An 18,882-nucleotide genomic window follows, 5' to 3' on the forward strand; every position below is an offset into this window, starting at 1 on the left:
AACATGTCTGCATCAGTGTTATCTTGTATTTCCATACAATGTTACATTAGGCTGTTTCACATCTATTGTCAGATATTGTTGTTGTGGTGTTGGAGGTTGCATTCAAGAAAACAAAGAAATGCCGCGGTGCCGCCACCATTTGTTCCGGCACATCATGACAGCGTTTACCTCCATTTACCCCGTACACACTACAACAGCCAACCGGCGTTTTCAGATTTAAACACTCTAGAGAGTGTTTTAGAAAAGCTCTGTTTAACGTTGTTTCAGTGTGGACGGAGGAAAACGAAGAGAAAAAGCTTTGGTTATGGATTTATCCGGTCTAGTGTGGACGTAGCCTTAGTATCTCTTCCACGTCCACAGAATCTCCTCTAACTATTGAATCCCCTGTTACCACAGCACTCTTCTCTTTCCCCCTTTCTTTCTGAATCTCAGAGCCAGACTCAATGCAGGAGACTGGCAGTGGCAGCTTTCTCCGGTAGGTTGTCTCCCTCAACAGTATCCAAAGCGATATACTTGTTATTGAGGGCAATGACCACAGAGGTGCTCTGCACTGTCTCCCTATTTCTTTTCACTCTTCTGACAGTCACCCAGCTACCTGCTTCCTGCAAGGTAGTGGTGACTATCTCGCAGCAAATCTCACCTATCTCTTCTTCCTTCTGCTGTACAAACGGTAGGTCATCCAGCTGTGGCTCCAGTTCTCTAGCACAGTCTGTATGGAACTGCAGCTGGATGTGGCTCATGTCAGGGAAACTGGAAGTCTCCCACAATTTCCATATCTGACATGTCCATAAGATATAGAAGTAGAATTAGGCCATTTGGCCCATCGACTATGCTCTTCCATTTTATCATAGCTGATCCATTTCCCTTTCAAACCCATTCTCCTGACTTCTTCCAATAACTTTTGACACCCTCTCTAACAAAGAACTCCACTTTAAATATGCCAGTGACCTGGCCTCCGAGCCATGAAGAACATACCCCTGACCCTGGTCCCAGTCTGACTGCACTAACTATGCACTAATAGACAAAGATATTTACATTAGCCTTCTCTTTTCACTTCTTGAGCTGAAGCCTCAAACACCCTTCCTGACACTGGTTTACTCGCACAATAGCCGCTCCCACATCAGCCACTCCACTTGAACCTAACTTCTTTTGACTGGTCTTTGCCAGTTGCCTTACAAATTGCAATGACTGAAGCCCGCTGAAAAGACCCGAAAGGCCACGCTCACTTTTTAAATATTGTGCTGGCTCAGCAAAACAAGTGACTGCTCAAAATGACTGAAGCCTGCTGAAAACCCTCTGATTCCTGAGGCGTCCACTAGTCACAGACCCCCAGTTTGTGAAAAAGGCGGTTCTTTCTTTAAAAAAAAGGTATTTGCCATGCTTGCCTTCATAGGCCAATAGTACAAGACTTGTTGCGGTGGTATTGCTTAGGCTGCCCGTGCAGTACTGTGTATAATTCTGGGCACAGAGTGCAGAAGAGACTCAATAGACTGTTGTCTGGAATTGAGGGCTGTTGTTATACTGTAGTTATAAGGAGAGATTGGAAAGGCTGGGTTTATTTTCACAGGAATGTATGAAGCTGAGGAGCAACCTTTGGACGGCATTGATGGTCAGAATCTTTTTCCCCATGGCAACTAAGTACTAGAGGGCAAATGTTCAAGATGAGGGGATTTGAGGGATAAGATTTTCTGCTCACATGGTGATGGGTACATGGAACAAGCTGCCAAAGGAAATGGTAAAGGCAGATGCGCATATAAATTTTAAAAGGCATTTGGACATCTACTTGAGATAGGAAAGGCATCAAAGGATATGGGCTTAGTGTAGATAGTGTCACTGTCAGCATGAACAAAGTGAACTGAAAGGGCCAGGTTCTATGCTGTACATTTCTATGATTCTATAGCCATTGAAGGTGTTATTTTATCCATTTGTTGTAACCTGTTCTTCAACCATTTCTCATCTCCATCAATGTCTGTAACATGTACCATGATAGAACCTATCAATCTACCAGTTCCTTTTCTTATAATAACTTGCGATCATCACCATCATCAAACTTTGTCTCTGGTCATGATTTCTTTCCTTTTTTAAATAATCTATCAGTTTGGCCTTGACTACTTTCCTCTTATTTTGGAATGCTTAGACCTATCAAGTCTAAGGGTGTGTGTGTGTGTGTGAGAGAGATTTCTGTATGTTCCAGTGTAGTGAGTGCAGAGAATATTTTAATTTTAAACCATTATTCTGATATGACGACAAGTGCTATTCAGGACAAAAGTCATTTTTATACAGATGTTGTATTGTAAGATTCTTTTGTTCATGCACTACGTAGCATTCTCTGGGTAAATAGATAACTACTTTTATTGTCCATTATACCATAATCCCCTGGTGAATTATTTTTCTCATAAGTCTCTAGAGTCCTGTGTGGTTGTAATTTGCTACCACATATTTTGTATTTTTTTTAATTTATGGGTAGACACTCTTCTTGAGTGCTTTTTCACAATGGATGAGTGTTGCCATGAAAAATGTAAGCAAGTGAAATTGAAATTTCCAGGCATCATATAATGTAAAGCTGCTGTACCTGGTTTGCTATTCTTTTAAAAGGAAATTAATAAAATAAAAGTGAGGTACAATTCCTCATCTGCTTCTGATTTTTATAAATGACTTGGATGAGAAAGCAGAAGGTTGGGTTAGTAAGTTTGCAGGTGACACGAAGGTTGCTAGTATTGTGGATGGTGTAGGAGATTGTTGTAGGTTACAATGGGACATAGACAAGATGCAGAGTTGGGCTGATAAGTGGTAAATGGAGTTCGATCCAGAGAAGTGTGAAGTGATACACTTTGGAAGGTTGAATTTAAAGACAATAGAAAGTTAATGGCAGAATTCATAATGTGTAGGAGGAGAGGAATCGGGGTGCAAGTCCATAGATCCCTCAAAATTGCAGGTGGTTAAGAAGTAGTATGGTGTTGACAGACTGAGTTCAAAAGCTGCGAGGTGATGTTGCAGCTCTGTTAAACAATATGTAGGGTATTGTGTTCAGTTCCGTGCACCTCATTATAGGAAGGATGTGGAAGCTTTGGAGAGGAGATTTACCAGCACGTTTCATGAGGACAGGTTGAACAAGTTAGGGCTTTTCTCTTTGGAGCAAAGGTGCATTGCTGGTGACAAGAGAAGTGTATAAGATTATAAGAGGCATAGATAGAGTGGACAGGCAGTGTTTTTTTTTTCCAAGGTTGGCAATGGCTGAAACCAGAGGACATCCTTTTTAGATGAGTAGAGGGAATTATAGAATTTTGGAAAGATGTCAGAGGTGGTGTGTTTTTTTTTAATGAGTTGTGACTGTCTGGAATGCATTGATTGGGGTGGAGGTAGAGACTGATACATTAGGGACATTAGATAGGTATATGGATGAAAGAAAATTGGAGGGTGATGGGCTGTGTAGATGGAAAGGTTAGATTGATGTTGATGTAGGTTAGCAGGTTAGCAGGTTAGCACAACATTGTGGGTTGAAAGGCCTATACTGTTCCATGTTCTGGGGAGTATGTGTTGTCTTTACTGAAGGGCTACCTGTTAACTTTTTAAACAAATTAGTTAACAGTTTAAAATGTAGCATGTAGTCTAGCTATCAAAAATGGAATTTGGCTCATTTCAGTTTCTTGCTATTTAATATAATTAATAAAGTGTAATTACAAGGCACATCGCCTTTACAACAGGACATTTAACAGTTTGTTTTATCTTTCTGATTATTTAGTCACATGGACAAAACTTGGAAACTCGTTTAAAGCAAACCGTGGATGAGAAACTTTCTGTTGAGTTACAGCAGCAAATGCTTGCCAAAGAAAACCAGCGTATGAAGGAATCTCTGGAACATGAAGAGAAAGCATTGTCTTTGCTGCAGAGTGAGCTTCGGAAGCTGAGGGAACAAATCCGGACATTAGAAGGAAAAGGAACGGATGCTGAAATAATCATCACAGAAAACCAGAAACTAAAGGATCATCTTGAGGAGGAAAAGCAACAGGTATACAGTTTTCTTCAACAGAAGGGGACCCTCGTGACTGAGGCTCAACTGCTGAGGAAGGAATTGGATAAAGAAAGAGAAATAACGGATGCATTGCGTAAGAAACTGGATTCTTTGAGCCACTTTCAAACCTCAGATAATACTGACCAAGATGGTAAAAGTACAGAAGGTTTACAAACAAGACTTGCAGAGCTCCAGAAGAAGCTGGATTTTGAACAGCAACGCTCTGATTTGTGGGAAAGACTTTATATTGAAGCAAAAGAAGAAAAGAAGGACCCTGAATTAAAGAAAACAGCAAAACAAGAGAGAAAAACAAATCAAGAAGTTTATGGAAATAAGAATAAGAAGCGTCAACCTAAAGGTAATTTTATTAGATCATTTAAGAATACTTTTGATGCTGTGAAAAACTCAACTAAAGAGTTTGTGCGTCATCATAAAGAAAAGATTAAACTGGCAAAAGAAGCAGTGAAAGAAAACCTGAGGCGATTCTCTGATTCTGTTAAATCCACATTCCGAACCTTCCAAAACTCTGCAAAAAATTTCTTTCACAAAAATAAGAAATGTGATGAAGCGGGGGATGCAAAAACTGGACATCACAATGAACACCCATACAAAATGAATAGACACAAAAAGCATGGTGCTCACAGAGGCAACGATTACAAACATCAATATAAAACCAGAGAAACAACCCATGAGCGGTTCTATTCTAGCAATTCAAGGAAGCCCCACAGAATGTACACTGAGGAGTCTCGCAAATTTGAGTCGGGTTCAAGTGAACATGATCACTTGGGAAAACATGCACACTACAAGAGCCCCAAGGGTTGCTCTGGTGTTTTTGAGTGTGCCCACCAAGAATCTTTGAGCCTATTTAATAAAGTTCTCGACCCTATCAAGGTAGAAGATTTTCATAAGCTTCTCCATAATTATCTTCAACAAGAGATGGTTGACTTCCAACGCTGGAGTGAACTGGAGAAATTTATCAACCGGTTCTTCCACAATGGACTTTTTATACATGACCAAATGTTATTCTCTGATTTTGTCAATGATGTTGAAGATTATCTTGAAGATATTGCAGAGCATCAAGAAGGAAACAATGACGGTTTTGATGACCTGGATGGATACATTTATCAACACTTATTTGGTGACAATTATCTTAATCATTTTGGACCAAGGTAAGTTTATTATATATTAAAATAGTGTGCCCTTTTGTCTAGTGAAGGATTTAGCAATTTTCTCTGAATTGATTTCAAGTTGGTTGTCATTCAACCATACCATCAAATGAAACAACATTCCTCTGGACCAAGGTAGATATGGTACATAAATAACTCTACAATTAGTGAGATTTATTTATGACACAAGTTAAATAGTAAACAGTAAAACCCTACTGGCGCTTCGTATGTGATGAGACCTGGGTGGTGGCAGGGAGTTCAGTAATTCCACAGCTAAATAATACAATAATATTCACTTGATATTTATAACTTTATTCACCAGGGGAAAGGGGCCAATATAGAACAGGATTCCACATATTACTCTTGAATTGCTTTCTGATTTACTTCAAGATGTGATTCAATTCTAGCCAGTAAGGATGTGAGAAACACAGATACTGAAAATTTTAAATAGAAACTGAAAATGCTGAAAATCCTCAGCAGGTTCTGTAACATCTTTGGAGAGAGAAACTTGAGAATTCAGCTTGATGACTGTTCTTTCCACAGTTCTCTGATGCATCATTCCAACAATGTCAAATCCCACTTCCTTCCTCAGCACCTTCCCACCTCAGCTGCTGGAGATGGAACATCTGCACTTTTAGCCTCTTCTCACATGTGCAGCAGTAATTCAGACATGCTTCTTCCAATTTGAGGCTATTTGTGGTCTCCCCTACATTGAAGAAACTAAATGTAGATTGGTTGACCACTTTGCAGATCACTTCTGTTCACTAACCTGTCAGTGTAATTCTCCATTTCACTCCACACTCTCCCTGGCCTCTACTTCCACAACAAAATTTGAAGAGAACAACATGCAAACTTGGCACATTATGTTTTTAAAAACATTTTTAAAATGATATACTGTGAACGTGATGGTCAACAATTCACCTTGGCTTCTCCACCAACAGCTCCTAAACTTGCAATCTTCATTAGTTTAAAAAAAGTGATTGGGAGTGTGAATATGTTGAATACTGTTTTCTGAATTGATTTAGTGGCCAAAATCTTGGAACTACTTGCGTTGCAAACACTTTGGGAATCCCATTTTCTATAATAGTTTAAGAAGGTTCTTCACCATAACCTCCCAAGGATGGTTGGAGATAAGCATTACATGCCAATTGGAATGCTTTCTGCTGGAGGAAACAAAGTGAACATTCAGCTGAACATCTCATTGTTGTGGCAGTGTGTATAGCCTAAATCATGCTGTACACTCACACATTGTGGACAATAATCGGATAGCACAATTTACTTCTGAAGTACAAATGTGCTCCAAATGCTAGAAATCTGAAATAACAAAAGTGCTGGAAAGGATAGAGTCACACTGGCAGTATCTTTGGAGAGAAAAAAATAATCAGATTAACATTTTAGTTTCACAACTTTTCATCCATTCATTAAACTTATATGGTCTGAATATTTTCAAGCTTTCCAGAGTTTTCTATTATAATTGGAATTCTGTAATATGTGTTTTTTGGGATGGGGAATAGAATAGGGAAAATTCTGAAATGTTAATTTAAAAAGCCTCAAGAAACACAATCTTGTATTTGGTAGACTGCAGGATTTGCAGCAGATTTTTGATTCTTGTCACATTCTGGTCTTCTCATGCTCTTCTGGATATGATTTGCATTTTTTATTCAATATGAAATGTATTAACAGTAGAAATCAAATCCCTTTCAGTTAATCAGGACCGGTCATTTGCACTGAGCACAGAACATCCCATTGCTAGTTTAGACCTGGGTATTTATGCTTTTTGCTTTAGGTGACCATTAACAGCAGGTAGATAAATCATTCCATCTCATTTAGGATCCCTCCTAAAGAATGATTGCACATAACCATGATTGTGCATAAACATTTAAGCATACTGTATGTATAATATTCACTGATATGCCTATAAAATACCTCTTAAAATGTGTCTGGCTATAATCCTTTCTACCCAAGTATCAAAAGAACTATTTTAAATAGAGTCATTTCTTCCTTTACATATATAGCATTATGCTGCTGCTTAAGATATTGTTATAATATTTCTAATTCTATTGCGCAAAAATAATGCAAGTTGGAAATTACAAATTAATTGATTATTTTATTGAAAAGCGATGAATAACTTTTATCTTTGCAGTCCACTATATGGTCCTGATAAGTACAGGAAACATGCATCTAAAAATGCATATGGGTCCAGACCGCAGAGGCCTGAACGGAAGCAGCAGGCTTGCCACCACAGGGAATGCAAATGGAACAAGCCAGGTCGTGGCAATGGAAGACATATGGCAAATGTTGAAATTGAGTTGGGGCCAATGCCTTTTGATCCAAAATATTAAATGGGTGTATTTGCATAAGTATGTGTTTTAAACGTGTTCAAAACACATCTGACTGCTGTTTATGGTACAGGTGTAAGACTAATGAAATATCTTTTCAAACAGTATGCATTTCATTTGACTTTGAATAACAAGACAGTAGATGTAGTTTTGCTAATCATTTTCCATCTGTATTTGAAAAGTGCGAAGTTGTGCAAGTATGTTGTGCTAAACAAAGTTCAGGATTAAGTAAAAGTTAAAAGTTGCTGGATCTCTAGTGTATTTACCAATAATTTGCATTTGCTGATGTATGTGCATGAACTGTGAGTCTCTTGCCTTAGCAAATTTGTAATTTGCTATCATGTGAACGTAAATTTCATACTGTATAAATTATTAAAGTTGATGTGCCGTATTTCTTAATTTTTTGAAGATTATTTTATTCCATGGCAAAAAAAATTGTTCCATTTTATCTTGCCCTGTGGTGAATGCTTTTGCACAGAAATATCTATCTTTATGATTTTGAGGCTGTATTGTTAATTTGAATTCAGTTACATTTCCATTTGACAGTAAACAATTGTAAGCAAACAAAAATGTTGAAACTAATCGATAATAAAAGTTCTGCTTAATTTTTTTATGAAACACCCTTGTGTTGCAAGTTTGTATGTGTCCCCAAGTATTATACATGTTTATAAATATGACTTACTGTGCACTTATGCAAATACAGTACTACAAAAAAAATCTGTAGTTTTTAAACAGATCTTTTCATTAGTTTTAACAACTTGGTTTTATAGCTATCATTTGAGTGACTTGATTCCACAGACCTTTTCAAAGTCAACCTAGTTCTAAAGAGGGAAATTCTTAGTAGCATTCTGTATTTTCCAATCAGTTTTTAAGAAGGTATTGATGGAATAAGGTCTTTCTGAATAGATTCCTTAAATAATATTGCCGTACACAAGCTATTAAAGGACATAGCCATGAAAATCAAGCAATGCACACAAAAGTTGCTGGTGAACGCAGCAGGCCAGGCAGCATCTCTAGGAAGAGGTACAGTCGACGTTTCGGGCCGAGACCCTTCATCAGACTTGAAGTTCCGGCATCTGCAGATTTCCTCGTGTTAGCCATGAAAATGTTATTTTTTGAATATGTTCAGATTTTGACCTAAATTAACTGCTCTTTATGAGTGTGTATGTTTGTGTACCAGTGGTAAAGGGCTTTCTGCTGAAAGAGACAATACTGTGCCATTAATTTTCCAAATGGAGGAGGGTGAGTTAATTCTGGTAAGTGTGTAGCCTGTGAATTGCAGGTCGTACCTCTGCCATGATAAACATTTATAAACTTCATGGTGCTTATGCTTAGGAGTAGGAAAATATTTAATTAGTTTAGATCTACAAAACATCAGTATTCAATTAGTTTGTATGCGCACAAATATCCTTTCTTGATAATAGAAAAAAAATTAGACTAAACTTATTCAACTCCAACACCACTGCTGTATTTCAGATACGCAACTGACGTGGAGCCTGCCCTCACTGGAATGCATGTTGAGCAAATGAGCCTGTGCTGCTTGATTGTTTTCTTGGATCCAATTGAAGGGAGTGAAACCTTCTCTACAATTCACCAACACCTATCGCAATTCCAATAGTAAATTAAGAGATATATAAGGAGATTTCCAGCTTGGGAATATAAATTGGGAGCAGTTGTTCTCGGGGAAATGCACAGCAGAAATGTGGAAAATGTTCAGGGAACAATTGGATGGCATTCTTCATAGGTAAGGAAAGGATGGTAGGGTAAAAGAACCATGATGTATAAAGGATGTAGAAAATCTAGTTAAGAAAAGCTTACGAACGATTCAAGAAACGAAGTACTGTTATAGCTCTAGAAAATTACAAGGGTGCCAGGAAAGAGCTCAAGGATGCAATTAGGAGAGCTAGAAGGGGCCATGAGAAAGCCTTGGTGAGCAGGATTAAGAAAAACCCCAAGGCATTCTACAAGTATGAAGAACAAGAGGATGAACCATGTGAGAATAGGACCAATCAGGTGTGATAGTGGAAACGTGCATGGAGCCGGATGAGGTAGCAGAGGTACTTATGAATACTTTGCTTCACCAGTGAAAAGGGCCTTGGTAATTGTGGGGATGACTTACAGCGGACTGAAACGCTTGAGTGTATAGACTTTAAGAAAGATGCTGTGCTAGAGCTTTTGAAAGGTATTACATAAGTTGCTGGGACTGGATGAAATATACTCCAGGCTACTGTGAGAAGCGAGGGAGGGGATTGCTGAGCCTCTGGCGATGGTCTTTGCACCATCGATAGGGACGGGAGAAGTACCAGAGGATTGAAAAGTTGCAAATGTTCCCTTGTTCAAGAAAGGGAGTAGAGATAACCCAGGAAATCACAGACCAGACGGTCTTACTTCAGTGGTGGGCAAAAGACTTTTTCCTAGGGCTGAAATGGTTAACATGATGGAGCATAGTTTTAAGGTGCCTGGCAGGAACTACAAGGTGGGTGTCAGAGGCAAGTTTTTCCACACTGAGAATGGTGGGTAAGTGGAATACACTGCGGGCTAAGTTAGTAGAGGCGGATACAATAGGGTCTTTTTAAGAGACTCTTAGGTAGGTAAATGGAGCTGGGAAAAATAGAGGACTATGTGCTAGGGAAATTCTAGGCAGTCTCAAGAACAGGTTACATGGTCGGCACAACATTGTGGGCCAAAGGGCCTGTAATGTGCTGTAAATTTCTATGTTCTATATAGAAACCACCTTTGCAAATTAACATTATTTTCTAATTTTAGATTGCAGTTCACATTTCTTAGGATGTATTAACTATTTTAACAGTTTGGGATTTTTTTCTACCCGCTCGTGGTGCTTAGTAGAAGCATTATTCAATATTATTACATCACTCTTTGAATAACTGACTAATACTTATTGGTGTTGTGTATTTGATGGTTTTCCTATGTTTATAAATTGAATAGTGTTGATAAGAGAACATGGTATATTTTCATTTCAGCTAATTTCTGTTTCTTGTATCATATTTTCTGCATATTTTGGTTTATTTGCAATGTTATACAGAAGTATTTGTCTTCTACTAACCACACAGATTTTTATCCAGAGGAGGGCAAGGAAGCCTGTTACTAAAATTTTAAGGAAGGCTAATTTTTGATTCAGAGTATTTAAACAAAAATCGGTGGGGGTGGGTGTGGACAGCAAACAGCAAAATTCTTACAACAGGTTAGAATTGTGGTCCTGATAAAGCACTGTCACATTCTAATACTAAATGCATGTACATTGATGGTTTCAAATTTGCTTGTTCAGGAAGTAGATCCAAGGACCTTCCATGTTACTTATGCATAAACACAAGGGATTCTGTAGACACTGGAAATCCTGAGTAACCTGGTTTCGAGCCTGATGAAGGGTTATAGCCCAAAACATTGACTCTTTATTCCTTTCCATAGATGCTGCCTGACCTGCTGAGTTCTTCCAGCATTTTGTGTATTTCTATATGTTATTTCTAGATATTGCTAAAAAAACACGTTTTGATGTGAAACTTGCATGTGGATATTTCTCCTGCATATATCACAGAAAACATTGTTTATTTTACTACAACATTTCCTGCATCCAGTGTGGGAGCACATAGAACACAGAAAACATACACCACAATACAGACCTTTCGGCCCACAAAGCTGTGCCAAACATGTCCCTACCTTAGAACTGCCTAGGCTTTACCCATAGCCCTCTATTTTTCTAAGCTCCATGTAGCCATCCAGGAGTCTCTTAAAAGACCCTATCGTTTCCGCCTCCACAACTGCCGGCAGCCTATTCCACCACTGCCAGCAGCCCATTCCACGCACGCACCACTCTCTGTGTTTTTAAAAATAAAAACCTTACCCCTGACTTCTTCTCTGTACCTCGTTCAAAGCACTGTAAAACTGTGTCCTCTCATGTTAGCCACTTCAGCCCTGGGAGAAAGCCTCTGACTATCCACACGATCAGTGCCTCTCATTATCTTGTACAACTTTATTAAGTCACCTCTCATCCTCTGATGCTCCAAGGAGAAAAGTCTGAGTTCATTCAACCTATTCTCATAAGGCATGCTCCCCAATCCAGGCAAGATCCTTGTAAGTCTCCTCTGCACCCTTTCCATAGTTTCCACGTCCTTCCTATAACGAGGCGACCTGAATTGAGGATAGTACTGCAAGTGGGGTCCGACCAGGGTCCTATATAGCTGCAACATTACTTCTCAGCTCTTAAACTCAATCCCACAATTGATGAAGGCCAATGCACCGTATGCCTTCTTAACCACAGGGTCAACCTGCGTAGCAGCTTTGAGTGTCCTATGGACTTGGACCCCAAGATCCCTCTGATCTTCCACACTGCCAAGAGTCTTACCATTAATACTATATTCTACCATCATATTTGACCTACCAGAATGAACCACCTCACAATTATCAGGGTTGGACTCCATCTGCCACTTCTCAGCCCAGTTTTGCATCTTATCAATGTCCCGTTGTAACCTCTGACAGCCCTTCACACTAACCATGACACCCCCAATCTTTGTGTCATCAGCAAATTTGCTAGCCCATTCCTCCACTTCTTCATCCAGGCCATTTATAAAAATCACAAAGAGTAGGGGCCCCAGAACAGATCCCTGAAGCGCACCACTTCACCTGCCTCCATGCAGAATATGACCGGACTACAACCACTCTGCCTTCTGTGGGCAAGCCAGTTCTGGATCCACAAAGCAATGTTCCCTTGGATCCTATGCCTCCTTACTTTCTCAATAAGCCTTGCATGGGGTACCTTATCAAATGCCTTGCTGAAATCCATATAGACTACATCTACTGCTCTACCATCATCAATGTGTTTAGTCACATTCTCAAAAAATTCAATCAGGCTCCTAAGGCACGACCTGCCTTTGACAAAGCCATTCTGACTACTGCTCATATTATGCCTCTCCAAATGTTCATAAGTCCTGCCTCTCAGGATCTTCTCCATCAACTTACTAACCACTGAAGTAAGACTCACTGGCCTATAATTTCCTGGGCTATCCCTACTCCCCTTGAATAAGAGAACAACATCCGCAACCCTCTACTCCTCCGGAACCTCTCCTGTCCCCATTGGTGATGCAAAGATCATTGCCAGAGGCTCAGCAATCTCCTCCCTTGCTTTCCACAGTAGCCTGGGATACATCCTGTCCGGTCCCGGTGACTTATCCAACTTGATGCTTTCCAAAAGCTACAGCACATCCTCTTTCTTAATATCTACATTCTGAAGCTTTTCAGTCCACTGCAAGTCATCCCTACAATCGCCAAGATCCTTTTCCGTAGTGAATACCGAAGCAGATTATCCATTAAGTACTTCTGCTATTTCCTCCGGTTCCATACACACTTTTCCACTGTCACAGTTGATTGGTCCTATTCTTTCACGTCTTATCCTCTTGCTCTTCACATACTTGTAGAATGTGTTGGGGTTTTCCTTAATCCTGTCTGCCAAGGCCTTCTCATGGCCCCTTCTGCCTCTCCTAATTTCATTCTTAAACTCCTTCCTGTCAGCCTTATTAATCTTCTAGATTCATATCATTACCTAGTTTTTTCTGAACCTTTCGTAAGCTCTTTTCTTCTTGACTAGATTTACAACAGCCTTTGTGCACCACAGATCTTGTACCCTATCATCCTTAATGTCTCATTGGAATGTAACTACTCAGAACCCTACACCAGTATCCCCTGAACATTTGCCACATTTCTTCCGTACATTTCCCTGAGAACATCTGTTTCCAATTTATGCTTCCAGGTTCCTGCCCAATAGCCTCATAGTTCCCCTTACTCCAATTAAACGTTTTCCTAACTTGTCTGTTCCTATTCCTCTGCAATGCTATGGTAAAGCAGATAGAATTGTGATCACTATCTCCAAAATGCTCTCCCGCTGAGAGACCTGACACCTGACCAGGTTCATTTCCCAATACCAGATCAAGTACAGCCTCTCCTCTTGTAGGCTTATCTACATATTGTGTCAGGAAACCTTCCTGAACACACCTAACAAACTCCATCCCATCAAAACCCCTCACTCTAGGGAGATGCCAATCAATATTTGGGAAATTAAAATCTCCCACCACAACAGCCCTGTTATTATTATTCCTTTCCAGAATCTGTCCCCCTATCTGCTGCTCGATGTCCCTGTTACTATTGGGTGGTCTATAAAAAGCACCCAGTAGAGTTATTGACCCTTTCCTATTCCTAACTTCCACTCACAGAGACGCCATAGACAATCCCTCTAAGGCATCCTCCTTTTCTGCAGCTGTGACACTATCTCTGATCAACAGTGCTGCACTCCTACCTCTTTTGCCTCCCTCCCTGTCCTTTCTGAAACCCCTAAAGCCTAGCACTTGAAGTAGCCATTCCAGTCTAGGGTACAGGGTGTGGAAAGAAGACAGATTCAACACAACCTCCTGGACTGGCTGGAAAAAAAACTTAGAGGCATAAATTTGACAGAAATATAAAGGATATGTATAAATAAATGATAGACTGTTGAAGAATAATAAATGTCTCCTATTGCACCCCTGTTAAACTGGAGCTGCAAGTGTAAAGTATTAAGAAATATTCCAATCTGAGTGTTGCTTGTTGAAGCAACACACACCAAATTTGCTGATGAATGCAGCAGGCCAGGCAGCATCTCTAGGAAGAGGTACAGTCGACGTTTCGGGCCGAGACCCTTTGTCAGGACTAAGGCAAGGTGTCTCCTGTGCCTTAGCGAACCTGTTCTTTTTATCCCCCTGCTGGGGTATCACTTGTCCATCAAACTTCAGACAGTTCAGGTTCAAAGTAACCGGTCTGTCAATAGCTGAATTGTGTTCCTTTTCCGTTAATCTCTCTCTCCTCTCTCATTAGCATTTTGAACGTTTCTCCATTGTCTCTCTTATAGAAACATACAAACAGAAAATAGGTGCAGGAGTAGGCCATTCAGCCCCTCAAGCCTGCACCGCCATTCAGTATGATCATGGCTGATCATCCAACTCAGAACTCTGTACCAGCCTTTCCCCCATACCCCCGATCCCTTTAGCCACAAGGGCCATATCTAACTCCCTCTTAAATATAGCCAATGAACTGGTCTCAACTGTTTCCTGTGGCAGAGAATTCTACAGATTCACCACTCTCTGTGTGAAGACGTTTTTCCTAATCTCGGTCCTAAAAGGCTTCCCCTTTATCCTCAAACTGTGACCCCTTGTTCTGGACTTCCCCAACATTGGGAACAATCTTCCTGCATCTAGCCTGTCCAATCCCTTCAGGATTTTATATGTTTCAATAAGATCCCCCCTCAATCTTCTAAACTCCAACGAGTATAAGCCTAGTCGATCCAGTCTTTCATCATATGAAAGTCCTGCCATCCCAGGAATCAATCTGGTGAACCTTCTTTGTACTCCCTCTATGGCAAGGATGTCTTTCCTCAGATTAGGGGACCAAAACTGCACACAATACTCCAGGTGTGGTCTCACCAAGGCCTTGTACAACTGCAGTAGTACCTCCCTGCTCCTGTACTCGAATCTTCTTGCTATGAATGCCAGCATACCAGTCGCCTTTTTCACTGCCTGCTGTACCTGCATGCCCACTTTCAATGACTGGTGTATAATGACACCCAGGTCTCATTGCACCTCCCCTTTTCCTAATCGGCCACCATTCAGATAATAATCCGTTTTCCTGTTTTTGCCACCAAAGTGGATAACCTCACATTTATCCACATTAAATTGCATCTACCATGAATTTGCCCACTCACCTAACCTATCCAAGTCACCCTGCATTCTCTTAGCATCCTCCTCACAGCTAACACTGCCGCCCAGCTTCGTGTCATCCGCAAACTTGGAGATGCTGCATTTAATTCCCTCATCTAAGTCATTAATATATATTGTAAACAACTGGAGTCCCAGCACTGAGCCTTGCGGTACCCCACTAGTCACTGCCTGCCATTCTGAAAAGGTCCCATTTATTCCAATTCTTTGCTTCCTGTCTGCCAACCAATTCTCTATCCACATCAATACCTTGCCCCCAATACCGTGTGCTTTAAGTTTGCACGCTAATCTCCTGTGTGGGACCTTGTCAAAAGCCTTTTGAAAATCCAAATATACCACATCCACTGGTTCTCCCCTATCCACTCTACTAGTTACATCCTCAAAAAATTCTATGAGGTTCGTCAGACTTGATTTTCCTTTCACAAATCCATGCTGACTTTGTCCGATGATTTCACCGCTTTCCAAATGTGCTGTTATCACACCTTTGATAACTGATTCTAGCATTTTCCCCACCACCGATGTCAGGCTAACTGGTCTATAATTCCCCGGTTTCTCTCCCTCCTTTTTTAAGCCACCCTCCAATCCTCAGGAACTAGTCCAGAATCTAAAGAGTTTTGAAAAATTATCACTCATGCATCCACTATTTCTTCGGCTACTTCCTTAAGCACTCTGGGATGCAGACCCTCTGGCCCTGAGGATTTATCTGCCTTGAATCCCTTCAATTTACCTAACACCACTTCCCTACTAACATGTATTTCCCTCAGTTCCTCCATCTCACTGGACCCTCTGTCCCCTACTATTTCCGGAAGATTATTTATGTCCTCCTTAGTGAAGACAGAACCAAAGTAGTTATTCAATTGGTCTGCCATATCCTTGCTCCCCATAATCAATTCACCTGTTTCTGTCTGTAGGGGACCTACATTTGTCTTAACCAATCTTTTTCTTTTCACATATCTATAAAAGCTTTTACAGTCTGTTTTTATGTTCCCTGCCAGTTTTCTCTCATAATCTTTTTTCCCCTTCCTAATTAAGCCCTTTGTCCTCCTCTGCTGGACTCTGAATTTCTTGCAGTCCTCAGGTGAGCCACTTTTTCTGGCTAATTGGTATGCTTCTTCTTTGGAATTGATACTATCCCTAATTTCCCTTGTCAGCCACGGGTGCGCTACCTTCCTTGATTTATTCTTTTGCCAAACTGGGATGAACAATTGTTGTAGTTCATCCATGTGAACTTTAAATGCTTGCCATTGCATATCCACCGTCAACCCTTTAAGTGTCATTTGCCAGTGTATCTTAGCTAATTCACGTCTCATACCTTCAAAGTGACCCTTCTTTAAGTTCAGAACCTTTGTTTCTGAATTAACTATGTCACTCTCCATCTTAATAAAGAATTCCACCATATGATGGTCACTCTTACCCAAGGGGCTTCTCACGACAAGATTGCTAATTAACCCTTCCTCATTGCTCAATACCCAGTCTAGAATAGCCTGCTCTCTAGTTGGTTCCTCGACATGTTGGTTCAAAAAACCATCCCGCATATATTCCAAGAAATCCTCTTCCTTAGTACCCTTACCAATTTGGTTCACCCAATCTATATGTAGATTGAAGTCACCCATTATAACTGCTGTTCTTTTATTGTACACATTTCTAATTTCCTGTTTAATACCATCCCCAACCTCACTACTACTGTTAGGTGGCCTGTACACAACTCCCATCAGCGTTTTCTGCCCCTTAGTGTTATGCAGCTCTACCCATATCGATTCCACATCCCCCCGGCTAATGTCCTTCCTTTCTATTGCGTTAATCTCCTTTCTAACCAGCAATGCTACCCCACCTCCTTTTCTTTCACGTCTATCCCTCCGGAATATTGAATATCCCTGAATGTTGAGCTCCCATCCCTGGTTACCCTGGAGCCATGTCTCTGTGATCCCAACTATATCATATTCATTAATAACAATCTGCACTTTTAATTCATCCACCTTGTTACGAATGCTCCTTGCATTGACACACAAAGCCTTCAGGCTCGTTTTTACAACACTCTTAGCCCTTATACAATTATGTTGAAAAGTGGCCCTTTTTGATTTTTGCCCTGGATTTGCCTGCCTGCCACTTTTACTTTTCACCTTACTACTTTTTGCTTCTACCCTCATTTTACACCCCTCTGTCTCTCTGCACTTGTTCCCATCCCCCTGTTGTGAACTAACCTCCTCTCTCCTAGTATCTTTAATTTGATTCCCACCCCCCAAACATTCTAGTTTAAAGTCTCCTCAGTAGCCCTCGCAAATCTCCCCGCCAGGATATTGGTCCCCTTAGGATTCAAGTGCAACCCGTCCTTTTTGAACAGGTCATACCTGCGCCAAAAGAGGTCCCAATGATCCAAAAACTTGAATCCCTGGCCCTGCTCCAATCCTTCAGCCACGCATTTATCCTCCACCTCATTGCATTCCTACTCTCACTGTCGCGTGGCACAGGCAGTAATCCCAAGATTACTACCTTTGCGGTCCTTTTTCTCAACTCCCTTCCTAACTCCCTATATTCTCCTTTCAGGTCCTCTCCCCTTTTCCTACCTATGTCATTGGTACCTATATGTACCACGACCTCTGGCTCCTCACCCTCCCACTTCAGGATATCTTGGACGTGATCAGAAATATCCCGGACCCTGGCACCAGGGAGGCAAACCGCCATCCGTGTCACTGGACTGCTTCCACAGAATCGCCTATCTGACCCCCTTGCTATCGAGTCCCTATTACAGTTGCCCTCCTCTTCCTTCCTCTACCCTTCTGAGCTACAGGGCCGGACTCTGTGCCGGAGGCACGGCCACTGTTGCTTCCTCAAGGTAAGCTGTCCCCCCAACAGTACTCAAACAGGAGTACTTATTGTCAAGGGGCACAGCCACCGGGGTGCTCTCTATTACCTGACTCTTCCTCTTTCCCCTCCTAACCGTGACCCACTTGTCTGCCTCCCGTGGCCCTGGTGTGACCACCTGCCTGTAACTCCTCTCTATCAACTCCTCACTCTCCCTGACCAGATGAAAGTCATCGAGCTACAGCTCCAGTTCCCTAATGCGGTCCCTTAGGAGCTGCATCTTGGCACACCTGGTGCAGATGTGGACGTCCGGGAGGCTTGGAGTCTCCAGGGCCTCCCACGTCCGACACCGAGAACAACAAACTGCCCTCACACTCATACTCTCCTCAAATAACAACATCATTAGCATCAATCGTCTGATTACTTGGTTTGGCGACACACCCCTACCCTTCAAAGGATTTTTACCGGGGTAAAAATCATGGGCATGAATGCACATTATTAGATACACACTAATATACAGGGCCATCAGCTATTCGGCTAATACAGAGAACTTTAACTTTCAACACCTTGACAGACAGTCAGCAATCACATTGCTGGACAAATATAACAAAGGTCGTCCCACACAAACTTTGCATTCTTTGGCAAGAGCTTAGTAAGAGGGAGGGTAATATCCGCAAAGTTTTTGCAAAACTTCCAATAGTACCCCACCATCCCCAAGAACCTTCTCAGGGCTCTCTTGTCTGTCGGGATGAGGACTTCAGAGATAACCTGCACCTTAGCCTGCATCGGTGCCAGCTGCCCCTGTCCTACCA

At 41.2% G+C, this 18,882-nt stretch overlaps 1 protein-coding gene across 1 annotated transcript in view; it reads left to right on the forward strand.

The window, feature by feature from the left end:
* ccpg1 (cell cycle progression 1) overlaps positions 1 to 8,135 on the forward strand; it is a 69,957-nt gene extending 61,822 nt beyond the window's left edge. The window contains exons 10-11 of the mRNA XM_072278466.1: positions 3,743 to 5,181; positions 7,322 to 8,135. Of these exons, the coding sequence (XP_072134567.1) occupies positions 3,743 to 5,181; positions 7,322 to 7,520 (1,638 nt within the window). The 3' untranslated portion in view covers positions 7,521 to 8,135. The remainder of the gene's footprint in view (positions 1 to 3,742; positions 5,182 to 7,321) is intronic.
* Positions 8,136 to 18,882: the final 10,747 nt, after the last annotated feature.

Source organism: Mobula birostris, chromosome 14 (assembly GCF_030028105.1).
Source record: "Mobula birostris isolate sMobBir1 chromosome 14, sMobBir1.hap1, whole genome shotgun sequence".
Taxonomy (NCBI): domain Eukaryota; kingdom Metazoa; phylum Chordata; class Chondrichthyes; order Myliobatiformes; family Myliobatidae; genus Mobula; species Mobula birostris.